The sequence below is a fragment of the Hemiscyllium ocellatum genome, chromosome 25, assembly GCF_020745735.1.
Source record: "Hemiscyllium ocellatum isolate sHemOce1 chromosome 25, sHemOce1.pat.X.cur, whole genome shotgun sequence".
Lineage (NCBI taxonomy): Eukaryota > Metazoa > Chordata > Chondrichthyes > Orectolobiformes > Hemiscylliidae > Hemiscyllium > Hemiscyllium ocellatum.
Genome location: NC_083425.1, coordinates 12,669,438 through 12,685,573, shown reverse-complemented (window position 1 = coordinate 12,685,573; position 16,136 = coordinate 12,669,438). Strand labels below are relative to the sequence as shown.

The following is a 16,136-nucleotide window of genomic DNA, read 5'->3' as shown; positions in this document are numbered from 1 at the left end:
TTAGTTCATGATTCTGCATTTCATAACCTCATGAAAGTCATACAGTCAGTTCATTGGTTACGTGAAGCATTTTAATATCTAATGACCATAAACAAAGAAAATTTGCAGTGCAGATTCTGAACACATTCGGATGTTTTTAAAGGTCTGTTGAATCTCTGCATGAAAGTCAGTTTTCCTCACAAATAACTTCGATATTCGCTACTAATTAAAACTATTACAAATTAAGCGAACAGTGTGCAATTAAGGTAATCCAGGGGCAAGTGAAACTACTTGTACTTCTTATTTTATTCTTTCATTAGAAGTGGCATCACTAGCAATTTTCTTCTTCATGCGTCAGAAGCTGAGGGGTGACCTTATTGAGGTTTATAAAAAAATTTGGGTATCATTAGGGTAAATAGACAAAATCTTTTCCCTGGGTTCAGGGATTCTAAAACTGGAGGGCATAGATTTAGGGTGAGATGGGAAAGATTTAAATGGGACCTAAGGGGCAATGTTTTCATGCAGAGGGTGATGTATGTGTGGAATGTGCTACCAGAGGAAGTGATTGTTACAATTGCAACATTTAAAAGGCATCAAGATGGGTATATGAACAGAAAGGAATTAGTGGGATATGGGCCAAATGCTGGCAAATAGGGCTAGATGAATTTAGAATGTCTGGTCAGCATAGACGAATTGGACTGAAGGGTCTGTAGCCATGCTGTACATCTCTATGACTCTGACTTGTGGTGTGTGGGTATTGCTGGCTGACCTTTTTTTATTGCCTATCCCTAGCTGCCCTCGAACTGAGTGGCTTGCTCAGTTATTTCAGGGTGCAGTTGAGAGACAACCCCATTCCCGTGGATCTGGAGTCGCAAGTAGGCCAGCCCAGGTGAAGATGGTAGATTTCCTTCCCTGAATGACTATAGTGAGACAGATTGCCAGTTGTTTTAAAAAAAAACAATGCTTATGGTCATCGGTAGAAGCTTACCTCCTGATTTTTTTTAATGTAATGAATTCAAATTGCACCATCTGCCGTGGCAGCGTTCCATAGGCCATTAACTTGGTCTCTGGATTAATAGTTTAGTAACAATGCCACTAATACCATCACCTCCTTTCCAGCACTTATTGCCCATTGCCACATTTTACAGTGTCAGCTAGGCTCTGTAATTTTAGCAGAGTGAGAATCTCGCGGTTTGTCCTTGTGGTTTTCTTTTAAAATAGCATTTTCTTCATTATTGATTGAAATTCTTGGTAACATTCTTTAGATGATGGCGCCATCCGGGTTTGGAAGAACTTTGCAGATTTGGAAAAGAATCCAGAGATGGTGACTGCGTGGCAAGGGTTATCTGACATGCTGCCGACCACCAGAGGTTAGTTGTACTCTGTATTCACTTCATTTTCTGCCTCAGGCAATGCTTCTATGAAGTGCTTCATGTTACACTGCTCCTTGAGTACCAATTTCAACAAGTGAAAGACCCTTCCAGGTGCTTTAGACAACCAGGAGTTGGGCATCTTCCTGAATACAATTTTAAAAAGGAACAAAGCTGTATCTTGTAGATTTAAAGCTTTGCACTAATTAAAATGTTCCATACCTAGGTGTATTAGAGCTCTAGATTCTTCATCAAATGAAAAACTAAAATATTCTGGGAGGATTTAGTTATTACATGGTGGATGAGAGCAGCCTGCCTTCTTGGGGAAAATCTTTCTGATTGACCGATTGCAATGATGAAGTTAATAAAGTGTAACATTTCATCTACGGGTTTTTGTTTAGAGTTCCCAGAATTTAAGGAAGAAGTGAATGTTCTTTTCTCAATTTCACTTAATGCCGCAGTGTCATTTTCAAAACCATAAAAAAATGCAGTTACATCTTTCTGCTATAGAATTGCTGTTTCACATTGTACTCGAAGTGACTGGTGGTGTTTTAAATCTTTTAGTAAATCGTTCTGAAAGCTGAGTATAAAATGATTTTTTGGGGGGTAAACATTAAGTTTTACTGTCCAAAAGGGAAAACAATCGTATCATGTACAAGAATTATTATTCTGCTATATTGCAGTTCATTCCTAGTAGAAACACCAAAACCAGTTCTTGAATTATGCAGTTCAGATTGGAATGTTGCTGCATTTGGTTCTTGTAAATCATTACTATAAGCTGGAGGAGCAGTATTGTACATTTTGATGAAGGATTGAAAAGTTACATAATGCAATGGTCAGGATCTGAACTTTAAACAGGAGTTACTTGCATTCATATCCAGTGGATAGATACATTTGTTCAATCATCTCAGAACATTACACAAATCTATTCTCTGCTTTGTGCTGCATTCCTCCGGGAAGGGATGTACGCTGCGACTTGTGATGAGTACGCCACCTATCTGCAGGTTTGTAAAACATAATCTGTCAGATCTGAGTTTTAATAACATCAAAGCGATAGAATTCAATTCCAGTTTGATACTCTTGTATGTCTTAGAAGTAGCAGTGTAGGAAGGGAACAGGGAGGTGAAAATTGAAGCAACGATTCGCCATGACTAAGTGTAAAACACATTGTTCCACAAAGCCATCTACCTATTATTGGAGGTCCAATTTTAAAAAGGAACACTGCTTTGTATATATTGGGTAGAAATCAATGTTTCTAATATCTCAGTTGCAATTCACTTTATAGTGTCAGGCTTACAGTGATCTTTTTAGCTTTGAAGTTTATACGTAATACTGCCAGATTTAGCATGACGTTTCCAGATTCTTGGCTTGTATGTACATTGTACGTATGCACTGAAATTTACATTAGCTAAGAAGCAGTTATTGTTTCACAGATTATTTGTGTGCTTTTGTCATCAAATATCTCTCTGCTTGCTATTATTGGTGAAAATACAAAACGATGCATGTTTAGTCAATATCATGTTTTTCCATATCATTTAATCATATTCTTGTTCACATTTGTTTTTGTTACCTTTACTGTAGTTTTTGCTTTTTTTAATAACTTCAACCATTAATAAACTAGGTTTGACATAATCTTGATAGACTTGTAGCTCAGGTTGAGGTTTAGGGTGCGGTTTTGCTCGCTGAGCTGTAGGTTTGATATCCAGATGTTTCATTACCTGGCTAGGTAACATCGTCAGTGGCGACCTCCAAGTGAAGCGAAGCTGTTGTCTCCTGCTTTCTATTTATTTGTTTGTCCTGGATGGGGTTCCTGGGGTTCGTTGTGATGTCATTTCCTGTTTGTTTTCTGAGGGGTTGATAGATGGTATCTAGATCTATGTGTTTGTTTGTGGCGTTGTGGTTAGAGTGCCAGGCCTCTAGGAATTCTCCGGCATGTCTTTGCTTAGCCTGTCCCAGGATAGATGTGTTGTCCCGGTGGAAATGGTGGGGGGTTTTTTCTCCGTGTGTAGGGCTACAAGGGAGAGAGGGTCGTGTCTTTTGTGGCTAGCTGGTGTTCGTGTATCTTCGTGGTTAACTTTCTTCCTGTTTGTCCTGTGTAGTGTTTGTGGCAGTCCCCAACTAGTTGTAAGATACCAAAGCAATGTAGATGACATTGGTTTTGTCCATAGGTTGTACTGGGTCTTTTAAATTTGTTAGTTTGTGTTTGAGTGTGTTAGTGGTTTGTGTGCTACTAGGATTCGGAGGGGTCTTCGTAGTCTGGCTGTCAGAAAATGAACAGGAAATGACATCACCACAAACCCCAGGAACCCCATCCAGGAGAAAGATATAAATAAAAAGCAGAAGACAACAGCTTCACTTTACTTGGAGGTCGCCACTGATGATGTTACCTAGCCAGCTAATGAAATGTCTGGATATCAAACCTACAGCTCAGCGAGCAAACCTACACCCTAAATAATCTTGATAACCTCCCTGCTGTGGCTGTTGCTACAAAGATGTTTAATGTTTAACATTTCTTAGAGGACCTAAGTTTTGAAGTATTATGGAAAAATTGACTTTTTTCTGCAAGTACCTGGAGTGGTTTATTTACAAAAGACACTGAAATGTCACTGTGGACATTGGAGTTATTTTTAAAAGGCTTCATAGAAGTCATGTGACTAGTGATAACTGCATATTCTGCTGTGGACACATGCTGATGCTACATGACAAGTAGCTGGGCGGAGAGTGCTTTGGTATCTTGCAACTAGTTGGGGAACAAGAAGCCTGTAAGGAAGCACTGCACAATGGCTCTTCCCATTTTCTGAGAAGAGCTGTCTTGTTGTGTTCAAGGTGAAACCTATTTATTCTTCTAAAATTCACAAGAACTTCTTAATATTGTATTTCCTGAGTAAGCTGTGTCTGCCAAGTCTCCTGAAATAATCATGCTTGGTTACTGTCTTGACTATACATGTCAGAACAATAAACTTAAAAACTTTTTTTTGCCTTTGAAGAATAATCCATTGACCAAAGGGTTTTATCAGTAAGTTAGTGTCTGCAGAAAAATGTTTCTCCTTAGTGTGTATATATATGGCTGTACGTGTGTTTTGCATTAAATGTGTATGCTAACCAGTTATTGCACCTTTGCTTAATAAGTTTTGTTTTGATAAATCAATAATTTTTAATTTTTTTTAAAATTCAGTTCACAGATCTTTTTATCTAAAACCTGAAATAGATAAAGTATTTAGTTGATTGTCTGGATAACAGGGAGCAGTAATTTTATTTGATGATGTGACTTGTAGTGTGGGGGATTGCTTCAGCACTCTTCCAGCCTTGGTCGTGATGCTGGCTTCAGCAATGAGAAAATGCCCTAATTTTGAACACAGTGGCTGAAATTATTGGTCCTGAATTTGAACCTGGTTAAAATCTATACGATGTCTAAATTCTTCAGAGTTTAGAATTTCCCATTTAACATCATACCCAAATTCTTATTTGTAAGATTTAATTTCTTGCATTAACTTTTACTGACATAGTCTTCCTCACATAGACCAATTTATTATTCTATTGTACAGTTTTGTTTTAATTTAAAGATCTTCTGTAACTCTGTCATGCACTATGGTAACTTGTTTTATTTGTATTAACATAACAATTTGGTACCTTTTGCCATGATTTGTTCAAAAAACTAATTATCTCTTGTGCTTCCTTGCTTGGAGCTCTTTCATGTGCACATGCTCTCTCTATTTCTGCAAATGTTTGCTGATACCCTGAAAACACACTCAGTCCATGTGCAAAACACGCACCTACAGTCCCTGCCAGTACTGACAATGATGTCACTCTATTCTGTTCCTTCATATTTATATGTAAGTAAAAAATGAGGTCTGCAGATGCTGGAGATCACAGCTGCAAATGTGTTGCTGGTCAAAGCACAGCAGGTTAGGCAGCATCTCAGGAATAGAGAATTCGACGTTTCGAGCATAAGCCCTTCATCAGGATGAAGGGCTTATGCTCGAAACGTCGAATTCTCTATTCCTGAGATGCTGCCTAACCTGCTGTGCTTTGACCAGCAACACATTTGCAGCCTTCATATTTATAAGCTTATGTGGGTGCTGCAATTTTCATTTACTGGCAAAGCATTTCACAAAGGGATGCACGTGCACAACTTTCTATATGCGCAGTGTGAACCTTTCAAGGGTGGCAGGAGCCGGAGATTATCCCCGTTTATTATGATCTTAAGTCCGCTACTTGTGATACTATGTAGCTGTTTCATGGGCATCAAATTTTAAAATGAAATGTTTTAAACAGATCTATAATGGTGAAATCCAGATACAACACTTAATCTAAAAGGATGTAACAATAAAATCACAATGTTTTATTAAAGATACCACAAAGCAAAGAGAATTTGTTTAGCTTGCGTTTTCTTGAAAAAAAAATTTCTTGGATCCAAAGATTATTTTTGCCTTGGTAACTAAACTGTAGCAGTCAAAGTCGGTACTTTCATTCCAGGAGCTCTTACATAGGAAACTGTTTGGAATTGTAGTTGCTGATAACTTCCCCTCTTCACGTGTCTACATTCTCATTAGAAATTGAAAGTAAGGACTGCAGCAAATCTGTTGTTCATGAGGGTTCGAGTTGTCGGGAGAGGCTGGATAGGCTGGGACTTCTTTCCCTGGAGTCTGAAGGTTGGAGTAGGAGTAGGAAGCTGAAGGGTGACCTTATAGAAGTTTATAAAATCATGAGGGGCATAGATAAGGTGAATAGCAAAGGTTTTTTTCTCTAGGGTAGGAGAGTTCAAAACTAGAAGGCATAGTTTAAAGGTAACAGAAGAAAGAGTTAAAAGAGACCAGCGAGGCAATTTTTTCACATAGAGTGGTTTGTATGTGAAATGAAAATTACTAGAGGAAATGTCATATGCAGGTACAGTTACAACATTTGAAAGACTTTTAGGCAGGTATGTGAGCAGGAAAGGTTTAGAGGGATATGGGCTAAACACAGGTAAACTGTAGCTCCGCCTTCTACACCATAATCCCCTCCAAAATAATCTCAAAACTCCGAGACCTAGGTTTCAGCTCTGCCCTCTACAAGTGGATCCTCAGCTTCCTGATCCACAGACCACAATCAGTGAAAATAGGCAACTGCACTTCCTCCATTATAATCCTCAACACAGGAACCACCATCAACTCCAAACCCCACCCTCCACCCCCCTCAACCGATGTATTTTAAGCCCCCTACTCTACTCTCATGACTGTCCAGCTAAATTACAAACGAATGCCAAACTTTGCTGATGACACCACTGTGGTAGGACAGATATCAAACAAGAATGAGTCAGAATACTGAAACGAGATAGAAGGCTTAGTGTCATGGTGCACTGATATCAATCACCGATAACAAAACACAAGAACTGATCATTGACTTCAGAAAGAAAAGATTATGACATGTCTTCATCTACATCAACTGAGTTGAGGTGGAGAAGGTCGAGAGCGTCAGGTTCCTGGGAGTGACGTTATCTGACAATCTGTCCTGGACTTCCCACATAGGTGCAACGGTCAAGAAGGCACAGCAATGCTGCTGCTTCCTCAGGCAGCTTAGGAAATTCAGCATGTCCATAAGGACCTTAACCAACCTTTACAGGTGCACCATAAAAAGCATCCGGATGTGTAACAGCCTCTTATGGCAACTGTTGTGCCCAGGACCGGAAGAAACTATAGAACGTTGTGTGCACAGCCCAGACCAGCACTGAAACCAACCTTACATCCGTGGACTTCCCATTGCCACGGAAAGGCTGCCAAAATCATCAATGACCCATCCCAACCTAGTCTTCTACAACGTCTTCCGTCCGGCAGAAGGTACAGAGGATTGAATCTACACACCAACAGATTCAAGACCAGCTGTTTTTCCCTGTCGTTATTAGTCTGCTGAATGGACTCTAACTTCAAATGGTATTGATCTTGCTTTGCACCCATCCTGTGCAGTTGTAACCTTCCTCTGTCTGTGATCTGTATGCCCTTATTTGCAATGATCTGCCTATACTGCTCTCAAAGGTACATGTGACGACAATAAATCCAATCTAATAGGACTAGTTCAGTGTGGGAAACTTGGTCGGTATGAACAAATTGAACGAAAGGGTCTGTTTCCTTTTGTATGACTCTGTGATTGTAGTCTGTAGTCAAAATATACTAAAACTGAAATTGCTGGAGAAATTCAGCTGGTCTGGCAGCATCTGTGGGAAGAAAGTGAAGTTAACATTTTCGAGTCCAGCAGCTCTTAATCAGAACTCAAAACATACTTTTTATTTTAATTTTCTTTATTAGTTGCATGTACTTGTTACTGCAAATTTATTCTTTTGTGTTTTTAATTATAATGTGATTTTGTTCTCTCGTCAGTGTTGCAAAATGTGCATTTAATTGAAGTCCATAATGTAAAGAGGTCTCCAATCACTGATTTGCACATTAAACATTCAAAATATCCAATAAGAAACCAATTTGTATATCCAACACAGGAGCTAGTCAAATGCAAATAGATAGTTTTACTTTGACCTATTTGTTAAGCATTTCTCTGCTTTCCTCTTTCATGTGCATTTGTCCAACTCGTATGCACAAGTCCAAACCCTTGACAGACCAGTCTAGAATTGCTCTGTGCTGTAGATACTTAACTCACCAATGCATGCACAACTCAGGCGCTAATTTGCAGAACAGCTCTCAGCATAATGTGTAATGTTTTGTATGGACCTGCTGTAACATTTCCATAGCAGCTATGGTTGATTAACATTGAGCAGTAAATGAGAGACTGTGCACTAAAACACAATGGAGAAAAATGGTTAATTGAATATGATCTACAAGCTCATTTACATCATTTAGAGGAGAATGCCTCAGTAGCCATGCTGAAACTGATGGACATTGTCACGGATTCAGACTTTTCTCTCTTGTAAAGTGTTGATGTCTTGGGAATTGTTGTGTGATTAGTTTTTCTCCATGATTGTTTTTTTATGACTTTTCCACAGCTGAAGACAAGCATTACTGCCATCATAGAACAGCTTCAAAGCTCCTGCTCACCCATTACAAATTGTGTTTGTCATATGCTTGATATGACACTCTCTTGACAATAACTAATAGACAAATGAATTTGAAAACTCTTTGTTATGCTGTTGCATATTTAAGTGATTTCATTTTCCTTTAAACTTTCCTAAGCATGGGAGCAGTAATCCAACACACAAATCAAGATGCTAACTAAAAAATTAGTCTTTTACATTAGAAATTTCACAATAACAAAATAACTGTTTTTTGCCATGGGGGATAGTGGCCTATCAATAAAAGAACAGAATTCTTATATTGTATTTTTAAAACCCCAAATGTTGCAATTCAATGTCTGATCTTTTTGTAATTGCTAATTTTGTGAATAATGTCAGCTGAACCTTGATGTCTGTTTGTGGCTGCTTCTCACCCCCAAAGGTTTACCGAGTATAGTGGCATGATATAAACACACTTTAGCTTATTTAAATTCTTGCACTTGATCAGTTGTTTTGCTTAACGATGCATATTAGTTGAACATCTAAGGGGATGAGAGAATGCTAATTAATTTTAATTTTTACTGAGTTAATCTTTTTCCAAATGCATAATCTCCATGTTTTGATATCATATTTTGCTATTGTCATTTTCAGTTTTTGTTCAGTTCTATGTATTTGCATCCCAGGAATGGTTATTAAATTCCCCATTCTCTACCTGCAATTACTTCTCTGTTAGACTTCAGATCAAAACAATCTTGAGTTAATGATGAGTTTTTTTTCCTCTAGCCCATCCCAATGTGTTTTTTTTAGATTAGATTCCCTACAGTATGGAAACAGGCCCTTCGGCCCAACAAGTCCACACTGACCCTCCAAAGAGTAACTTGCCCAGACCCATTCCCCACATTTACCCCTGACTAATGCACATAACACTGTGGGCAATTTAGTATGGTCAGTTCACCTGACGTGCACATCTTTGGATTGTGGGAGCACCCGGAGGAACCCACGCAGACATGTGGAGAACGTGCAAGCTCCACTCGGCCCGAAGCTGGAATCAAACCAGAGTCCCTGCCGCTGTGAGGCAGCAGTGCTAACAACTGAGCCACCATGCCGCATTGTGTTGTTACAGAGTGAGTCTTTTTTTAAAACCAGTTGTTTTGGTTCCAAGAGCAACCACGCTTACGATCATCTGAAGAATGGCCTTATCAGACTGGAAGCGTTAACTCCGTTTATCTCTCTCTGCAGATGCTGCCAGACCTGCTGAGTTTTTCCAGCACTTAGTTTTTTTATCTCAGATCTCCAGCATTTGCAGTATTTAGCTTCCATTTGTTTGCTGTGCTCTGAAGTGGTTTCACTTTGGTAACTTCTTTAATACCAAAAAAGCAATTCCTTTCTTGCCTACAGATGATTAACTCTTCGTCACTATTTCTCTTCTTAATTAACAGCGCTGTCAGATTTTTGAATTTTTCTTGTGCATTCCCCCTAAGTTACAAACTGTTATGGTCTGTTATTCTAACCGTTGTTTAAGAAGGTCAGTGAAGAGTAGAGATGAGTGTTCCAGGAACAGCTCCAGCAAACTAAAAATAGAGGTACCAACCTTGTAACACTATAACCTCAATGAAGGGGGAGTCCAGAACATCAGTAAAAGACAAGGTTGAAGCATTTGCAACCACCTTCAGTCAGAACTGCCGAGGGCTTGGTCCAATTTTGCCACTTCCTAGCTGGCCAGCATGAAAGGTATTAGACTTCAGCCAATTTGATTTACTTCACGAGAAACCTCAAGAAATGCTGAAGGTACTGGTTTTGCAAAGGATATTGTCCCTGATAGCAGCATTGCAGAATGGTACTTAGATATAGAACTAACTATGCCCCGAACAAAATGTTTCAAGAGTACTACAGCAGCAGCATCTCCACACTGTGGAAAATTGTCCAGGTACGTCCTGTCAACGGAAAGAACCGGACAAATCCAAGTCAGCCAATAACTACCCCCTTAGTCTGTTCTCGGTCATCAGTGATGGAAGGTGTCTTCATCAATGCTATCAAGCAACACTTGGACACCAATAATTGTTCATCAGGGCTACTCGGCTTCTGATCTTATTACAGTCTTAATCCCATGTGGACAGAAAGGTTGGATTCAAGAGGTGGATTGAGAAAGACTGCTTTTGACATGAAAGCAACATTTGATTTCATGTAGCTCAAGGGGTCCTAACGAGGCTCTCCATTGGTTTCAGTCATTCCGAGCTCAAAGGAAAATGGTTGTGATAGTTGGAGGCCAATCATCTCATGCCCAGAATGTTGCAGCAGGAGTTCAACGATCTGGAGCACACACGCTAACAGCAACCTGAGTGTATCTACAATAGTTCAAGAAGGCAGCTCATTGTTTCCTTCTCAAGGCAACAAATGCTTTAAAAAGCTTTCTCGTTGAGGATTTTGGAACACCTTGCTTATCTCCATCTCCCTTCCTCTTAGAAGGTGTGGCTATTAACATCCCAAATTTAGACTTTCTTTCCTCTAATCTATCTCTCTCTGTCTGCTTATTTTCCAATTATGATCATGTCCAACATTATGGCCCCTGGCTGTTCACTTGCACTTGTCAATTTAAATAAAATTCAGTAATACAGAGTAAAGGCTACTAAATAGTGCTGGAATTCTATTTCATGTCCAAATACAGTAACCTTTTTTAAAGTGCAGGAATGAGTTTATTTGCTTTTGAAAATATTGTTGTTTTAAGTGTTGCAAAAATGGATGCTAATTTAATAGGTGGCCTAAAAATAAAACCTGCCCTTTGCTAAGAACTGCACAAGCCTAAAACTGGGGGTTCGAACTGTTAGTCTGTGTCCAGCTAGCTTGTTAATTCAATTCTGCCATCTGACAGAGCCTGCAACTGAGCATGTGCAGGAAGTACTCACCTGGTGTTGCAGCACAAATAAATCCAACTGCTGAAAGTTCCATGTGTTGAATTTAATTCAGTTTAGTGATTGAACTGCTCTTTGGCTGCCTCAATGACGGGTTACCTTTATGTTTCTTTTTTGATATGGTGCTCCTGTTCTTTTGTATTTCACATATGCGCCATAGTTGTATCAAATTTATTCTGTGACCCAGCATCTTTGCTCTTGCCATTTGCTGCATTTCAGCGCTAGGATATTGAAATGTACGATGGGGTGGTTTTTAGCTTCTAATTGTCTACAAATTCCCCATCATCACATTCCTATAGTGTCAGGTCAATAAACAGAAGGAGGAGGGAGTTGGCAGCTAAACCATTGCAGAGAACATTAGCTCTATGCATCACAACTCTTGGAATATTTGGGGGAGAAGGCTTCTGTCTCAGTTAAGAATAATTATATGGAAACAAAGTACAGATGTATTGAAGTTCTGTTCAGGTCTTTCTGCACCATGTAATCCATGTGGAAAAATCTAGTCCTCCAACACTGTACTAATTCAATTATTTCCAAAACTGTTTGGTATGTGTTGCTTTTAGTTATAATGTTTTCAAAATTGCAAAATTAGATTGATTCAGAAAATGCTTGATGTTGCTTTATACACGTGAGGGACAGGGGAAGAATGTGCACTGCAGTGATTTCTGTTGATATGAGCTGGAAGTGGAGAGATCTGGGGAGAAGGACAGAGGCAGAAGCAGACCGACTTGAATCTATCTTTTTCTGATTTGAAAATTCAAAATTTCATAGAATTCCTCAAACCCCAACAGCTTTTTTAAACAACCGTTCTCCATGCTTGTTGTTTTGCAATGATAAATTGAACCCAGCACTGTTAGAAATGTCTTCTCTTAGTTGTCCAAGTGCAAATCTGGTTGAAAAATGTTTGTTCCATTAAAGTACTGCTTCAATGCATGTAAATTTAGTTGTGGTTTTTGCTTTATCATTTTTATGATGACCAGCTCTTTTGACTTTTTATTTGACTGTTCTTTAATCCAGAAAACTTAGTTATAGTTGTGACACATCGCTTGTCTTAATATAGGCTTCTGGCAAATACGTGCAATTAAAAATTTGCAGCTTTGTGTATTGCTTTTCAATTACATTGCTTACAAATGGAATATACTGAATTCAGTTTTCTTCTTGTGAATTCATTTTCAAAACTCTCCCAATTGCTGCACAACTGTCCCATCAGTAAATAGAATGATTACTACCCAGCATTAGCTGGCATCAGGTGTTACTCTTTGCGGTATAGGAAACATTTCCTCTGCTGGTCTGTACTTCCAACTGCAAGTGAGAGTATTTGTTTATTGGAGGTGTCTTACAGCTCAAACAATAACAACAAAAAGTAACACCTGTTTTAAGGTTAATTGGGTTTTCTCTGAGGCCAGGAATTGAACTGCTGTGCTAAAGAGTGGCTGTTTGCTGTTCTGCTGCTTAAGCCAGCAGACCACTCTCTATGATTTATGTGGGCTGCTCTTCATCCACGCAGAATTGAAATTCATATTCACCTCAGGTAAAAGATTCATAATTTGCTTTTTTAATAATGAGTTTGAAATATTTACACTTTGTCAAGTACTCAGTGTGCCTTGGCAAAAAAATTGATACTCTGGTTATTTATCATTTAATTTTACATTGTGTGTTTTGACTGAATATGATTTATATAACAAGAAACAGTAATTAATGTTGTTTCTACTCAACATCTAGATCCTAACTCATTTCATGTGGAATTATTTAGTAAAAATGCTTAGAAATTGTATCCCATTAACAGGTATTTTGGCCTCCCCAGTCTACATTGCATTCACTTCATATGAGCAGATTTTAAGATAGGTTAGAGTCAGAGAGCACAGCAGTTCAGGCAGCATCCAAAGTGATTTTGCTGCACTTTGGATGCTGCCTGAACTGCTGTGCTCTTCCAGCACCACTGATCCAGAATCTGGTTTCCAGCATCTGCAGTCATTGTTTTTACCTAGAGTCATAGAGAGCTACAGCATGGAAACAGACCCTTCGATCCAACCCATCCATGCTGACCAGATATCCCAACCCAATCTAGTCTCACCTACCAGCACCCGGCCCATATCCCTCCAAACCCTTGGGAAGATTTCCAGGATAATATGTGTTGGGTCTTCTTTTAATGGCATATGTTTTAAGTATGTTATTCACTTTACACTTTTGTAAGGAAGGCTTAAATTTAGTTTTTTAAAATTTTATTTCTATAATTTTAATAATATCAAAGAACTAAGCAGTGTTGGATAGTTATGCATATTTGCAACAAGCTTGTTGTTCGGAGTGTAATAATTAATTTGGATCTTGTTTCTACATCCACCCTTAATAATGCACTAATGAACCTAATTAACATAATCTATTTAAATGATTCGTACACAATCCTGTCCATGGTCTTTATTGCTGTAACTTGGGTTAATTGGAAGCTTGTAGCAGGTATGAGTTGTTGTATAAAGGCTAATAAAAATATGCGCATACAGATTAATTCTGGAAGTAAACTGAGTATTGATGGGATACAATTTTCAATGATGTAGTATTGAAATTTAGTTAAACAACTCATACGTCAAGTTTGAAATATGTACAAGAATAGTTTGAGAGACAATAAGGGTGGTCATGTAGGAGAGTGCATTTGGTCTCGTCTGTATGAATTTTAGCCAGGTTTTTTTTGTCAGACTTATTGCAAAAGTAAAGCCAATGGGATCCAAATCAAAGTGCAAGTTAGATCTAAAATTGGCACCATGGCTGAATACAAAGGGTAACGGTCAATGAGTGTCGAGATTGGAAGGATGTTTCCAATAGGATTTCTGCAATGAACCACAGTATAGGGGAACCTCGATTATCCGAACAAGATTGGCAGGCACTATTTTGTTCGGATAATCGACTATTCGGTTAATTGGTTAAATGCTTTTCCTCTGGTGCTCGGAGTTTTTAAAGTCGGCTCCAGTTTAGGAGACTGCAGCAGTTTACAGTGTGCAAGATCCCGCCCCCAACACCGTCCCTGCCCAACCCCACCCCAGCACCGCCCTCGCCGCCAGACCCCATCCAACACCGTCCCCACCCCAAACCCCAGACCTCACCCCCAACACTTCACCAGCCCCAGACCCCATCCAACACCGCCCCCTCCCCACCCCCCAGACCTCACCCCCAACACCACCCCAGCCCCCAGACCCTGTCCAACACTGCCCCAGCACTGCCCTTGCCACCAGACCCCATCCAACACCACCCCCCACCCACAGCACCACCCCCCCCCCCCCCCCCCCCCCCCCCCCCCCCAAGACCTCCCCCCCCCCCCCCCCCCAACACCATCCCGGCTCCCAGACCCCGTCCAACATTGCTCCCACTCCCAGCACCACCCTCCAGACCTCCCCCACTCCCTGCCCCCAACACCACCCCAGCCCCCAGACCCCATCCAACACTACCCCAACACCGAGCCCGCCCCCCACACCCGGCCTCAAGACCCCGTCCAACACTGCCCCAGCACTGCCCTCGCCCCTAGACCCCGTCCAACACCGTTCGCCCCCCCCCCCCCAAGACCCTGCTCTCAACACCACCCTGGCCCCCAGACCCTGTCCAACACTGCCCCAGCACCGCCCTCACCCCCAGACCCCGTCCAACACTGTCCCCACCCCCAGCACACCCTCAGACCCCGCCCCCAGCACCACCAGGCCCCCAGGCTCTGTTCAACGCCACCCAGACCCAGTCCAACACCGCCCCCGCTCCCCAACCCCATCCAACCCCGCCCCTGCCACCCACACCCCATACAAGATCACCCCTGACCACATCCAACACTGCCCTCGCCCCCCTCCCCCAGACCCCGTACAACATCGCGCCTCCCCCCCAATCTGTCCAGCACTGCCCCTGCCCCCCCCCAACCCCCCAGATCTTGATCAACACCAGCCCCAGCCCCCATTCAACATCGATGTTGCACCGACCCAAGCCCACCTAACCTACACTAGCCCACTATCCTCCATTTGCCTATCCAATGCCCATTTAAATGACCATAAAGAGGGAGAGTCCACCACTGCTACTGGCAGGGCATTCCATGAACTCATGACTCGCTGACTAAAGAATCTACCCCTAACATCTGTCCTATACCTACCTCCCCTTAATTTAAAGCTATGCCCCCTCGTAATAGCTGACTCCATACGTGGAAAAAGGTTCTCATTGTCAACCCTATCTAAACCCCTAATCATCTTGTACACCTCTATCAAGTCACCCTAAATCTTCTTTTCCCAATGAAAACAGCCCCAAGTGCCTCAGCCTTTCCTCATACGATCTTCCTACCATACCAGGCAACATCCTGGTAAACCTCCTTTGCACCCGTTCCAGTGCCTCCACATCCTTCCTATAGTATGGCGACCAAAACTGCGCACAATATTCCAGATGAGGCCGCACCAGAGTCTTATACAACTGCAACATGACCTCAGGACTCCGGAACTCAATTCTTCTACCAATAAAAGCCAGTACACCATATGCCTTCTTCACAGCACTATTTACCTGGGTGGCAACTTTCAGAGATCTGTGTACGTGGACACCAAGATCCCTCTGCTCATCCACACTACCAAGTATCCGACCATTAGCCCAGTACTCCATCATCTTGTTACTCCTACCAAAGTGAATCACTTCACACTTACCTACATTGAACTCCATTTGCCACCTTTCTACCCAGCTCTGCAGCTTATCTATATCCCGCTGTAACCTGCCACATCCTTCCTCACTGTCAACAACTCCACTGACTTTCGTATCATCCACAAACTTGCTCACCCAACCTTCTAGCCCCTCCTCCAGGTCATTTATAAAAATGACAAACAGCAATGGTCCCAAAACAGATCCTTACGGAACACCACTAGTAACAGCACTCCACAATGAACCTTTACCATCAAC

The 16,136-nt window shown here is 41.0% G+C and overlaps 1 protein-coding gene across 1 annotated transcript in view; it reads left to right on the top strand.

Moving 5' to 3' along the window:
* Nucleotides 1–16,136, top strand: part of rptor (regulatory associated protein of MTOR, complex 1) — a 383,050-nt gene that overhangs the window by 321,096 nt on the left and 45,818 nt on the right. Inside the window, exon 28 of the mRNA XM_060844826.1 lies at nucleotides 1,245–1,349. Within this exon, the coding sequence (XP_060700809.1) occupies nucleotides 1,245–1,349 (105 nt within the window). The remainder of the gene's footprint in view (nucleotides 1–1,244; nucleotides 1,350–16,136) is intronic.